The 15,235-nt window shown below is 31.7% G+C and overlaps 1 protein-coding gene across 3 annotated transcripts in view; it reads left to right on the plus strand.

Annotated features, from left to right (window-relative positions):
• Positions 1-14,066, plus strand: part of ECHDC1 (ethylmalonyl-CoA decarboxylase 1) — a 28,421-nt gene extending 14,355 nt beyond the window's left edge. For 2 of the 3 annotated variants that reach the window (XM_023529821.1, XM_011358734.2), the window contains one exon: positions 13,281-13,819. In XM_023529821.1, coding sequence (XP_023385589.1) covers positions 13,281-13,689 — 409 coding nt within the window. In that variant the 3' untranslated portion in view covers positions 13,690-13,819. Of the gene's footprint in view, positions 1-13,280 lie in introns of all 3 variants that reach the window. The other variant, XM_011358733.2, reaches the window with a different exon arrangement.
• Positions 14,067-15,235: the final 1,169 nt, after the last annotated feature.

Genomic DNA, 15,235 nt, shown 5'->3' on the forward strand with positions numbered 1-15,235 from the left:
TCATTGGTGTTGTACCATGTATCACTACTTTATTACTTCTTAGTGTTGAAAAGTGTTACATATAGCATGTATTAGTCTGGGTATCAGTGATCTGTTCATTTTATTGCCCAATGATATGCCTTTCTATGCGTATTATTTATTGTTATTATATATTCTGTATAAAAGTCCTTTTATAAATAAGTCAAATATAATTTTTATGTCATATAAGTATTGTGAATATTCTCTCAGCCTTTTCATTTTAGTAGTAGTATCTTTTGAAAAGCAGAAATTTTTATTTTTTAAAATACTTTTAAATTCTCATTTTGAAATAATTACAGATCTATGAAAAACTTGCAAAAATAGCACAAATAATCCCCATATGCCTTTCACTTAGTTTCTCCACATATTTATGTCATTTATAACCACAGGGCAGTTATCAAACCAGAAAATTAATATCATTACAGTACTTAAACTAATCTACAGACTTTAATTTTTTTAATTGTCATACTAATGTCCTTTGTCTACTCTAGGATGCAATCAAGAATTATTTTGTCAGATATAAATATAGCATTAATATTTCTGTGGTATTCCTTTTTCTGTTCTTTCATTTAAGTATATGTTGTCGGAAGCCCGCCGACTAAGTCAAACCGGGTACCTGAATGGGGGAGCGGGGACTGAGAAAAAAGAGAAGACAGACAGGGTGCAGGAGGGAGAACAGATCTCACAACTGTCTCTCCGAGTTTATTTCTTATGCTTCTCTTTATACATAATCTGTTCCTTTGTGTATCCCAAAATAACATAATAAAAGTAACATCCTGAAGATCGAGGTACAATTGACACTCCCTTCGACACTCCCTTCGACTATACTTAATCTTCTTCTTCCTGGAATTCCACAGAACCAGCCTTTTCTTTTTTATGCAAGCAGGCCTCCCGAGATAATCCATGCACTCTTTTGAATTTGGGGAGCTTTAGCTCCCTACAATATGTTGTATTTCTCAAAGTAATTCTAATTAGTAGACAATATATATTTGGATCTTGCTTTTTATTCTGTCTGATGATCTCTTTCTTTTATATGGAGTGTTTACATTATTTATATTCAATATCGTTATTGATATAATTGAGTTTAAATCTACCATCTTGATATTTGTTTTTGTTTGTCCGATCTTGTTTATTCTTTCTTACTCTCGTTACTTGCTTCATTCTAGGTTATATTTTATGATCTCATTTTACCTCTTTTATTGACCATACCTTTTTGATATATATATATCAAATACATATATTTTTCTAGTAATATATTTTACTATATATTTATATTTTATATATATTTTATATATTATTTTCTCTATTACTGTGTATATATAGCGTAAGTATTTTACTAGAAAAATTAAACAAAACCAAGACATATAAATTTCTTGAATGGCAATATACTGCATATATGGGTAAAAAACATATTTCTAAAATGTAGAAAATAGATTTTCTAGTTGTATATGTTCATATGTACATACATGAACATATATATACATACATACACATTTCTAGATCTTTTTACTGGTTGGGTTAGAGTTAATACTTTTGTTTTAAACTTATTGTATCCTCCTTCAAATAATATTACTTTACATAAAATATAAATATTACAATATACTCCTATTTCCCTTATCCTGCCTTTCATGCTGTTGTTGCCATACATTTTGCTTCTGCATAACTCCACAAATTATTATTATGCTTTTGCTTTAAACAAGCAATTATCTTTTAAAGAAAAAAATGCCTTTTTATTTATTTAATAAACTTTTAAATTTTATTTATTTATTTATTTATTTAATTTAATAAATAAACGTTTAAAACTATTTAAAAATAACTTTTTACAGAAATACATTCATATTAGTGACTAGAATGCAATTTAAGTTTTAACTTATTCTACGCAATTTGGACAAATCTTGGTACATAGTTTAAGCATTTAAAAAAATAATTTGTAATCTGATTTATTTTTCATCTATTACAAATGTATGTAAAAGATTCTCCATCAAATGCTGCTAAAGCCAGCAGTTATTTACTTAACTTTTTTTTTTTATCAGAAACAATATTTGGGTTTAAGCATATCTGAATTTTTAACTGTATGAGTGAAGCTGATTTCCCTAACCAGAAATTCTTCCACTGTTAGATATGTTTTAGTCTGTCGTTTGAATAATTTTGGAACTTAATTACTTCTAAGATAGCTGGACCTGCATTAATACCTAGATGATATTTCCACATTTGCACATTGTTCTTCTAGTTTTTTGAGATGTAACAAAAGCTAGGAACCCTATTTTAGGAAACCACATGAAATCTCATCCATGGACCCTTGGTTTAGAAGGCCTGTTTTTGAAATAGATATTTATATGTACATACAGTTTATTTTATTGTTATCTTTTGTGCCTTAAGAAATTCTAAATACTGATGCCATTTTAATAAGGCCTTAAATATTTTGGTTTTGTTTGTTAAAACATAAATGTTTGATCTAATGACTTGTTACAAAATGGGAACCTGTGTAACCATGATATAGGTCAAGAACTGGAGCATTGCCAGTACTCCTGAAGCCCCCAACATGCCCCTTCTAAATCACAGTCCTCTCATTTCCATCCAGAAGATAGAATTTACCCTGAATTTTGTAATTACTTTCTTACTTTTTCTTATAGTTTTATAAACTTAACTAGTCTATAACCAATATATTCTATTTTTTTCCTTTTTGAACTTCATATAAATGGCATCATATAGTTATAGAAATAGTATGAGGAAAGATTTGGTAAGCTAATTCATGCAAAGTAAATTTTTATGTTAATTTTTCTTTTGTATAATTTATGATTCAGGTTTCAGCTTATCAGTTTAAATATCTAACTTTATATTTACATAGAGATTTTAAAATAGGTTTGTGTATAAGATAATTTACAATGATTCTAGCATCTGAAAACTAGTACTTCTAAATTGGAGAGGATTCTTGTACAACAGTGCTCTCTGCTGTCATCAGTGCAGATTGCATTAGGATGCTACATTTCATTCAGTGATGAGAAAGCAGTCAGTCCTATGGACAACTTAATATAAAATATAAAATGCTCTATGTGTGAAAGGATTAAAGGCTTTTCTCACTTTGCCCTGAAATACAGGTACTTATAGAATATACAACTTACATATATAATTATATATGTAATACATAAATATAAAGTATATATTTATATATGTAATTTAATACATTTAAATAATCCTAAGCTTTATACGAAGGTGCGTTATACTTAATAAACCTCTATAGTAAATAGGAGTGCATATTAAAACTATAGATGTCCTCTGAAGAAAGTGTGTTGATGTTAATCTTTAAGCATTTATCAGACTTTTACATCTTCCTTCTTGTTTATTCTTTATCTGTGTTTGGGTTTAGATAGGGCTTAGGACAAAAGGCAGAATCACAGAGATTATTCGGTTCTTTAATACTGCTAATCTGCCTTGCTGTGTTGTTCTCTAAATGAAGGAAGTGCCATGTGTCCTAGAGCTTCATAAAATATTTATTTTTATTTGATATGAGATGTTTGAGGGTACTACTCTCATCAGATATATCTAGTAATATGCATTCATTTTTCCAATGAAGACATGTTCTATATAGACCCCCATATTAAATTGCATTCAGTTGAGTCATTCATTAAACATATGGTTAGCACCCATATATACTAGAGCTATTCCAAAAACTTGTATGTCTTGGGTTTTTGTTTCATTTTTCTAGTAGTACAGTTTTATTACATTTTACAAAATTATTTGTCCACAGCTGATGAAAAATTTCAAAAAAGTAGAAACTGATCTTTCACAATAGAAGTTTGAAAAACACTGTCCTAGACTATTCAGACGTTTTAACCTACACAAGAAAAGCAAAAGTTTTTAAAAGTTAAATGCTAATAGAGAGGGTTGCATATTGGACTACTTATATTACTAGTCACAATTATCAAGAAGTGATAAATCGATATAATTTACTAGCTAATTCTCTCCCCCCAACTTTATAACAGTACCTTGTCAGCTGTCTTCCATGACAAATTAGCTTATATTCTAAAAATATCTGCCTGTTCCAAAAGGACACCAAAAGCATTTATAACATTCTGCTTAAAAGATAAATTCCTTTCTTAGGTATATATATGTTGACCCTTTTTAGCTTAACTTTTCTTACATTGGAGAATTGCCTAGCCTTCACTCAAATGATGTTTTCATCCTTGCTGCTCTCCCATTACCAATGGAAAATATTTCAGAAGATGAGACATACACTTGAGATGAATATTCCAAATAAATGAGCTCATACAGCATTCTAGCATTACCCCATCCCCTGCCCCCAACCCTGTAAGCACCAACTGATAATACATATAATGAATTAATATGTCAGAAACACTCAGGTATACTTGCCATATATAAACACCCACATTAAATTGCATTCAAGTGAGTCATAATCTTCATGTAAAACATTCTTAAAGAAATGGCTTTTTAAAAACATTTTTAAAAGCAAAATATTAACATATGAATTAAAAGTAGCATTTCTTAGTGTTCATTATCTAGGCACTCAAACATCGTTTCCCTTTTAGTACCAAAATTGGTATGGGGAAATAAAATGCTAGAGCTGTGATAAAATAACTTGCTTCTAATTTTTTAATCTGTCCCAACTAATTAAAAATGTTTCAGATGAAATATAAAGAAAATATTTATTTGAGTATTAGTTTTTTATTACAGCCATAACAAATTACCACAAGTTTAGTGGCTTAAACAAAATCAGTGTATTATCTCACAGACGTGTAGGTCCAGAGTCCAGCTGAACTCAACTGGTGTTTCTAAACCTGCTCACCCTGGGCCAAAATCAGTGTTCAGCTGGACTGAGCTCTGAAGACTCTGAGAGAAAATTCACTTCCAGGCTCATCCTGGTTACAACTGGCAGATTTCAATTCTACGCACTTTCAGGACTGAGAATAGGGAGGCCCCAGGAAAGGGAGAGAGAGAGGGAAATGGTCAATACGTGGAACATTCAGAACACACACATTTATCAATCAAATTTGCTGTCTTATATGGGCATGGTTTATGGAGCCAAAAATAGTTATAATAGTAATATCAAAGATCACTGATCACAGATTGCGATAACAAATATAATAATAATGAAAAAGTTTGAAATATTACAGGAATTAACAAAATCTAACACAATGAGCAAATGCTGTTGGAAATATGCACCATAGACTTGCTCGGTGCAAGGTTACCACAAACCTTCAATTTGTAAAATTGCAGTATCTGCGAAGTGCAATAAAGCAAAATACAATGAAACCAGACGTGCCTGTAAATATATATTCTTTTTTAACAACAAGAATATTCTCTTCCATAACCATAGTAAAGTTGTCAAATGCAGGAAATTTAACATTGATGCAATATTTTATCAAACATGCTATTTTTTTCTTGCATATTTATTTTTTTCTATAGCTTTCATTTCAGTTTGTCTAGCTCCAGAATAAAGAACAGATATCGATATTTTTATTTGACTAACATTAAATTTATAAATTAATTTAGGGGTAACTGACATCTTGATAATGTCGAGACACTAAGAATGAGATATCTTAACATTTGTTCAAGTCTATGTTTGTGTCTCAGGGGAGTTTTATAATTTTCTCCTTAGATTAAAAAAAATTTCTTTTTAAGTTTATTTAAAAGTACTTTTTTCATTCTTGTTGGGTTTTCTCTTTATGTCATCTAATTGATTAATATTTCTCTATAGGCTGGTTATTTTTATATTAATTTTATATGCTGCTTACCCTCCTAAATTTTTCTATTGTTTGAGTTATTTTTATCATTGATTCATTACAATTTTCTAATTATGTATGGAAATAGTTTCACTTTTTCACAATTATTAATTCTCTAATAGTTTTATTGTGTCAGTTAGTACCTATAGTACCTATAAAGTTGCGGTGGAGAGACCTGTCAACCTTGCTTTGTTCCTGAGCTTTGTGGACATGCCTCTCTGGTTTTTCACTCTTAAGTAAGATGCTGGCTTTTGGATTGAGGTTATGTTGGTATATAGGTTCAAGCTGAGGAATTATCCTTCCATTCCTATTTTTTTCAAGAGTTTTGAGGTACCAAATTTCATCTTAGGATTTTTCAGTATCTATAGAGGTAAATGGTTGTTCTCTTTAGACCTAATAATATGATTAATTATATGAATTTATTCCTAACATCAGTTAAAGAATACAGCCCTTTTAGACATGGTATATGATTTTCTTAACGTGGTATTGAAATCTATTTGATAATAATTTTATTTAAGATTTTTGCTTTAATATTTGCATTAGTTATCTACTGCTGAGTAATAAATCACCCCCAAAACTTAGCAACTTAAAATACAAACATTTATTGACTCATTATATGAGATAAAACACAAGTATTTATTATTTCTGGGAGTCAGGAATCCATATATTGCTTGGCTAGGTGCCTTTGGCTTAGGGTCTCTCATGAGGCTATCATCAAGATGTCAGCCAAGGCTCAACTAAGGGAAGATCCAGTTCTAAGCGCACTCTAGTGGTTGTTGGCAGGCTTCAGGTTCTCACTGGTTGTTAGCTGGGGATGTTGGTTTCTTGACACTTGGGCTTACAACAGGGCTACCTACAACCAGGAAGCTTGCTTCCCCCAAAGTAAGGGTTCTGGGAGAAAGAGAATAAGAGATGATTCACAAAATGGAGACCCCACAGTCTTTTTGTCACTTAATCTTGGAAGGGACATCCCATCTTTTTTGCTGTATTCTGCTTGTTAGATGTGCGTCACTAGGTCCAGTCCACACACAAGAGGAAAGGATTACACGAGGTTGCAAATATCAGGATGCAGTGACCATTAGGGACTATCTTGGAGATTACCTACTACGATATACATAAAATAAATCTAATTTTATTTTTTTGTGCTATACTTACCAGATTTAGATATTAATGTTATACCTACTTCATTAAAATAATTGTTTTTTTCTTAATTTTCTATCTCAAAACCAAATCTATATGGCATTGGAACATCATTGTATGTAAAGATTTGGTAAAATTTCCCTTTGAAACCATCTGGGTCTGGAACTTTTTTGCTTCTGATAAATCCAGTGGCATTATAATTCTTTTGCCCTTATAAGTTATTTGATTTTTAAATTTTAAATTTTTTTTTGCCCAGAAGCCCTGAGTTTTCTGTCTTTAAAGTCTAATACTTTTATTAGGATATGTGTCAGAGTTTATTCTTTAGAGTCAGTTTTCCCAGATATCCAGTAGAGCCTTTCATTGTGCAAATATTAGTTGTTTCTGTTACTCTAATTATACATCTAATACATCTTCTTTTCCTATATCTCTAACTCTTCTTTTAACCAGTTCTCATTTTATTGGTTATTTTCTTGCTTTTCTTCAGTGTGCCTTATTAGAATTTCATTCTAACCTATTGTCTTTTTCTTCTATTTTCTTCTTGAATTCAGTCAGCTATCATTTATCTCCCCGCCCACTATGCTTTTTTTTTTTTTTTGGAGGGGGAAGGGCATTTCTGTTACTGATTTTTAAATTTCTGAATCAAGATTTTTCTTTTTTCATTTAACTATGCTAATTGAAGATACTAAATTCAGTTCTTTAATTTCAGTAATGTTTTCTAGTTTTCAGTATAGAAGTCACATGCCTTTTGTTAGATTTATTTGTACGCATTTGATTTTTTTCTTAGTTTTTTTCTTTTAGTGCTACTGTAAATGATAGTATTTTTGTTGTTTGCTGCAGACTTATAGAAATGCTACTAATTTTTATTGATCTTGTAGCCAATAAACTTACAAAATTAACTTACTAATTTTAATAGATTACTTATGTATTCTTGGATATTCTATGCACACAATCATATCATCTATAAATAATAAGTTTTTCTTATAATCTAGTCCTTGTAACTTCTTTAATTTTGCCTTATTGAACTGTCTAGGTATTCTAGTACAAAGATGATCAGAAGTGGCTGTAGTACTTTCCTTATTTCTGATATCAAAGAAAAGTGTTCAGTATTTTCATCATTATGAGATGTTTGCTGTAGTATTTTGTATTCTTTATTAGACTAAGAAAGTGTCCTTGTCTTTGGTGGGGCATAAATTTTTATATGTTCCTTTTGTGTGTGTGTTTGTGAATTATCTACATTTTCTTGTTTTTCTTTGTAGTATCATGGATTTAGGTTTTTTATATACTGAATGAAAAACAAGTTTTTTTCTTTCAATTCCCTACCAAAATAAAATTTTCAACAATGCAATGTAGAGGCTCTACCTAATTTGTTTCCCATTTTTAACATTGTTTTCACGAACATAAATATCCCTCAGCCCACAGTATTAGCATTTCCAGCTGCTACCTATTAGTTGAAAGTATATTACACAGAAAGAGAGTTGTCCCAAGGAAGCTACTATAGGTAGCCCTTTTCTTAAAATACTAACTTAATAAGTCAAAATACAAAATATATACATAATACACATGCTTGCATTGACAAATGTACACATGTGCGCGCACACACACACACACACCCAACACATCCCAGAGACATTAAAAAATGAGTTCTATTTTTGATGTGGCAGTGCTTGTACTCTGAATGAGGCGTCCACCTCAGGGAGCAGTTGTTTTGTCCATGTTGCTTTGTGTTGCAGTTACCTCCATATTATGTAGAAATTCCTACTTTAGAGCCTGTGATATCAAGAAAATCAACTTCTGAGCATGCTAGGATTACTAACTGAATATAAAAATCAGACTTGATTTTCCCCATTTTCCTGTCTGTTCCTTATTCTACCAACACACACATTTTCCTGTCTGTTCCTTATTCTACCACCACACACATACACTCACACACTCACACACACACACAAATTCACTCATACTTTTTAACTCAAGCAGTCTCTTTGCATAAAATAAATGGAGCCTCATGAGGCCAATAATCTGAGAATAGCAAATCAGAAAGGTGAGATTATGTGGAGAATCTTTGGGTTCTTTCCTTCTATTTTCCATAATTTGTCTTGTGATATAATGGCAGGTAGAAACAAGAGGGAGAAGGGGCCAGGAGAGTAGATGTGCAAACAAATAAGTGTTTCTGTTTAAGGCATGATTTTAAAGTATTGTTTGGAACCAAATGCTTTTGCTGATCACATAATTTTATGTACCATATTTGTTGTCTTGGGCTCTAAATATGCAAAAGGACTGGTAGTTTCTGGCACTAGACTAAAGTTGACTTAAATCAGTGATTCCAACCTTTAAATTTATGACATCATGTATTTAATTTTTTAACATGAATGGTTTCTTTACAATTTTAAAATATTTATGCTTTTACTTATATTGCACAATATTCCTTAACTTGTATCTTAAAGAGATTTTTTTAAAATAAATTTAGCATCTTCTCCTTCAGCCATATCTATATCTATAGTAGAACATAGTATTATTTCTTTTATTTGGAAATATAAAAATCGTATATATTTTTTAGTCTCCATTAACAGATATTGAGGAAGTATTTTATACTGTCATTTGCTGGGCTTCATAATATCTAAGTATAGCTGTTTTACTTTCAGTACTTTAGGGATTGAGTGATTTTAGTCTGGAAACTTTATACTACCTCTCTAGCAGAAATACTATTGTTATTTGTGGTGACCTACTATCAGTGCAACCAGCTTAATAATAGCTAGTACACATAGAATTTAATGTGTCAGGCACTGTAAAGGTATAAAATATATACAACTTTAATATTCCAAATAAAATTATAAATAATATTGTTCTACTATAAATGTGGCTGAGGCATATTTCGCACTGATTTTTTAAAAAACATATAAAAACAGTCCCTGTTAAGAATCTTTGTAAAAGCATTGTGGCACATGTATGTTCTAAGCATCTAAGTCACGTGCTAACTCATTTAATATTCATAATCATTCTATGGTATAAGTACTTTTATTATATCTATTTTATAAACAAGCATATTGAGGCCCAGAATTATATAATTTAATCTTTCGTATCCTCTTTATACCCTGTGTCTGTTTTTCTTTTCTGTATTTTACAAGGTGTCAAATACAGCCAGTGTAGTGGCTAAGCCAGGATTCTGGCTCAATTCTATGTACGTCACATAAAAGCTGTACTGTCACCTGACAATTATTTCATGAGTTACCGTTCTTTGTCATAGAGTTCACTAAAAGAACCTTTTTAATAATAAAAATTAAAAAAACTTTTACTTTGATAACTTTTACTTCCTATTTTAGCAAAATTTGATAATTGTTTCTTTTGTATACATTTGTCCAAAGACCTGTAATTTATAGCTAACTAATCAGAACGACGTAGCACACTGAACAGTCCTTTAGGGTATCCACAGTGACTTTGCAATACCTGTCAAAGGTGATTCTCTTTCACAGTTATAGTTTTCCTATAACATTGTTGAATACATACAGTAATGATGAATGTATCCACATTTGATTACTTCCCTTATCTTCCTTCTCCCAAAGTGTCATAGAAGATTTTAAATATTGCCAATAATTACACTAATAAACAGTTGGAAAATACTTAAAATTCTTTTACTTGTCAAAGTAAGGGAGTTTAATGTGGTTTTATAAATTGAGTTTGCTACAAGTCTTCAGAATTTTAAGATTTGTCTTAAGTTTTCTATATGTATTCATAGATTATCCCTTGCAATTCAGTTTTATTACAGGAGGTACCAGGAAACTGCATCTAAACTCTAGAAGTAATTAGTGTATACTCCTGTAAGGTCTATTAGGAATCAGTTTCTATTTTTGGACATATCTTGTTGATTGAACATTTTCTTCATAAATTATGGTTATCAGCATTTAAAATTTTACATTTAAACTTTATTTTTTTGATAAAGAGTGCTGTGAAAGGTTACATATTTAATTGAAAACTTTTTGGTCATAGTAACTAATGTACATTAAATGTATATCAGTACACAAGCATACCCTAGGCATATAGTATATAAAGAATGGATGTCAGAGTTTGATTACAACAGGTATTTTTACAAAGATTACCCCCGGATTTGTTAGAGTTGTAAAACATGATTCAGAAAGGCATACCTTACCTTACATTGTAAAATATAGCAAAGGAAAAAAAAAGTGGTATAAAGATGATATTCTTTAGAAGCAAATAATTCCAAATATAAATGTGCTTACATAGATAATGTTTGTTGTCATAAGATCATTTACATTATCCCAGCATCTAGGGCTTTAACCAACTTTTATGTTCAGCTGATTCTAAATGAATTTATTCCTGACATAATCCTTTTCTGTATTGTAGGCATAGCTGTGAGCCAACATCACTGTCAGCACCAGGATGTAATTTAGAACTGTGACATATTAAATTTATCCTGTGAAAAGCTTTATAGGATTGTGTTCACTGTCAACAGTATTCTTATCTCTAAGACTATTAGGCATTATTTCTGTAATTTCTATTCTACTTTCTTCATTTTTGACATTGTTTATTATAAGGCAGTACCTCTCTCACAGTTGTAAGCTAAATTCAGATTCTTAGGAGACATGTTCTAATTTCCTTCCCATTTAAAAGTTATTTATTGAAAACTACTATTTTCATGGCTCTTTGCCTCTAAAAGCAGTTGTTCATAATTGAGGCAGATCTTCCCTTGTAGGAATTCACAGCTGTGAGGAGACAGTTCTCTTTCCCAGTAGATTAATAAATAGGCTTTTTTGAGAATTACCTCCTGGAATATTTCTTTTGATTAAAGGGTCAAAGACTCAGAGGCTTGTTCTTGGTGCTAATAGAACCAAACCACCTGCAGCTGAGTACTGAACGCTTTGGAAAGCTGAACTTAATGTCTTCTTTTTTGTAATGAGTAGTTGAAAGTAATATTTTTTCTTAAAAAAGTAAAATTCAGGCATGACCTTTGGTTCAAATTAAGGTTTTAACGTGAAAGAGTCTCACCAAAGCACGCAGTCAAAATAAAACTGATAAACAGCGTTCCATAAACAGTACAACTTAATGCAGCCTGTTAATAGTATACAAATATTTAACTGTCCAGTGTTAAGCCTTTTGCTATGTTCACTAATTTCTATCTCCTTTATTGTTCCACTTTGCTTGTTAATTACCCTATTCATAAAAATCCAAGGATTTGGAGAAAATCCCTGCTATAGGAAATCACTGCTCTCACTCCAACCCAGGCCACTATCACTTTCTTAAGTGTCCTTATTTCCACTCTAGTCTAGCTAACTATTGTGTGTACTGTGAGGTTAACAGCACACGTAATGGATCTGACCTACCTGGGTTTAAAATCTGCTCTGCTGTATAGCTGCATGGCCGTGAGTGAGCTATATTTAATCTTAGTTACCTTGGTTTCTCTCTGTAAAATGAAGATATTACCATACCTCATATGAGGATTAGTTAACATAAAATTCCTTAGACAAGTGCTATTAAATGCTAAATAATTAATGCAGCACTCAGGGTTTACTCTTATAAATAATTCAGATACTACTCCCTTGGTCAATCTCCTTTAAATAGCTTTACTTAGAAAATAAAAGCTGCACTAAGGCCTATAAAACCTACCTCTGATGTCTACTACCGTTTTCTGTTTACTCCATTCCAGCTACAGTAGCTTGTTCCCTAGAGATACTCAGTTGTTTTACTTCAAGGCCGTTGTACTTGCAATTCCCTCTTCCTGGAACTTTCCCCACAGAATTTTATGTCACTCACTCACTTGGGTAGCTGCTCAAATATTCAGAGGCCTTCTCCATCTAAAATAGTACATCAACAAACATATCCTCATTCTCTAGTGCCTTGCCCCATTTTATTTTTCTTTGTAGCACTTATCAGTACTGAAATAATGTTCAATGTCTTTCCTAACAGGAATGTAAACTGGCATTTGTAGTGTTTAGTAAATATTTGCTGGAAGACTGGATAGATGCTGGGTCAAAAAACAACTTTTTTCCCCCGAATGCTATTGACTTTTATTTATTTATTTTTTTAAGGTATGTACCTAACATTTTCTCCCATATTTTTACTTAATCCAGGTTTTTTTTCATTAGGCCACTATTCACTTTAGAAAGATGCACTTTGGACTTTTAGAAGACTAGATTCCAATTTGCAAAGTAAAGGATAAACAAGCACAAAAATGTTGACATTGTTTTCAAAGGGAAGTATTACGTAACATGTATACATTGAATTCTATACTTAACCATATATTTCTAACATTGTTAATATAACATATCTACCTATAAAGATCTATGGAGATTTCAGATCAGATTATAAATTAGTACTTTATGACTAAAGCATACATATTTAGTTACAATTAAGTTCTTTTCTCTTTTGCAGGTTGATGACTAGAGAGAGTGAAATCAGATTTGTTCACAAGGAGATGGGTATAGTACCAAGCTGGGGTGGTACTACCCGGCTGGTTGAAATTATCGGCAGTAGACAAGCTCTCAAAGTGTTAAGTGGGGCCCTCAAACTGGATTCAGAAAAAGCTTTAAACCTAGGAATCGTCGAAGAGGTCTTGCAGTCTTCAGATGAAACTAAATGTCTAGAAGAGGCAAAAGAGTGGCTAAAGCAGTTTATCAATGGGCCACCGGAAGTAATCAGAGCTTTGAAAAAATCTGTTACTGCAGGCAAAGAGCTTTGTTTAGAAGAGGCAGTACAGACTGAAAGAGATGTTTTAGGAACACTTTGGGGTGGACCCGCAAATGTAGAAGCTATTGCTAGGAGGGGAAAATATTGTAAATAGATTTTTCTTAATCTGTACTAATGATGTACTACAACTCCAATGATTAACACGTAAAAAAAATGATATGAAATATGATATGAAATATGAATCAGAATTACTTTAAAGGGTATTACTATTTGATTGTTTTTAATCTTTCTGAATACCTACACTCATTGGTATAGTTTTCAGTATGCAGTAGTCCCCACTTAACTGCAGGGGATACGTTCCATGACTCCCAGTGGATGCCGGAAACCGCAGATAGTACCGAATCCAATGTAAGCTGTTTTTCCCCCTACTTAAAAACCTATGATAAAGACATACCTATGAGAAAGTTTCATTTATAAATTAAGCACACTGATTAATAAAACGAGTATAACAATATACTGTAATAAACGTTATATGAATGTGGTCTCAAAGTTATTTTATTGTACTGTACTCACCTTTGCACTTATAGGAAACACTTTATGCCTCCTCTTTGGCATATTGCCAGCATCACTACTCTTGTGCTTTGGGGCCATTATTAAGTAAAATAAGGGTTAAGCACAAGCACTGTGATACTGTGAAAGGCTGATAAACTGAGATGACTACCAAGTGACTTAACTGGTGGACTGTGTCTACAGTACATATTACAGCTGGACAAAGGGATTCGAGTTCCTGACAGGAAGGAGCAGGACGTGAGATTTCATTGCACTCCTAAGAATGGCATGCAATTTAAAACTTATGGTTTATTTCTGGAATTTTCCATTTAATATTTTCAGACTACAGTTAACTGGCTAACTAAACCCTCTGAATGTGAAACCACAGGTAGGGGGGACACTATTATATCTGGGGATTTACCAAGTAAATCTGGAACATCTGGCTAAAACACACTTTTGGCTTATAAATTACTACCAGTTCTCTAAGCAGCTGGAATAAAGAAATCATGGGGAAATGGCCCTTTTAAAAAATGTAGATGCTCCTAGCTCACCTCCTCACAAATTTGGAGCTTCATTTATTTGATCTTTGTAATAATTAGTTTTCTATTTTAACTGATCTACGAAACAGTGATAGCCACCATGTGGAAAGTTTACAGACGTTACAAAATTGGCCATTCATTTGTGTGCCCTGGAATTTCCAAACTAGTAGGAAGAACTGTTTATGTAGTAAATTAACTTTATATCAAAACTGCCTAAGACTTCAAAGTGACTTATGAAGTATTTTGTAACACATATTTGTATTTTGTAGCAGGTTCCTATTTGTTTCCTGAAAAGTAGCTAGCCTTTTACAGCTAACCATTTTTTTAAAATAGATTTAATAAAAATGTACAACTCAAACTTTTATGATTATACACTTTAAAAAAACAAGTCAAAGAATTAAGTCTCAATTCTAACCTATTGAGAGGTAGATAATTTCAAAGTAGTGATTTTAAAAGTATTTGTAAACTTCATTTGAATATCATTAAAAATAACTTACATATGCTTCATCACTATGATCCTTCCTACTGTTTTGAGTTGGGAACATATAGTAAGACAAACTTGCATTACTTTTTTTTAGCACCAAATTCTAGATTACCAGGTTAACCCAACAC

Source organism: Pteropus vampyrus, unplaced genomic scaffold (genome assembly GCF_000151845.1).
Source record: "Pteropus vampyrus isolate Shadow unplaced genomic scaffold, Pvam_2.0 Scaffold43, whole genome shotgun sequence".
NCBI classification, from domain to species: domain Eukaryota; kingdom Metazoa; phylum Chordata; class Mammalia; order Chiroptera; family Pteropodidae; genus Pteropus; species Pteropus vampyrus.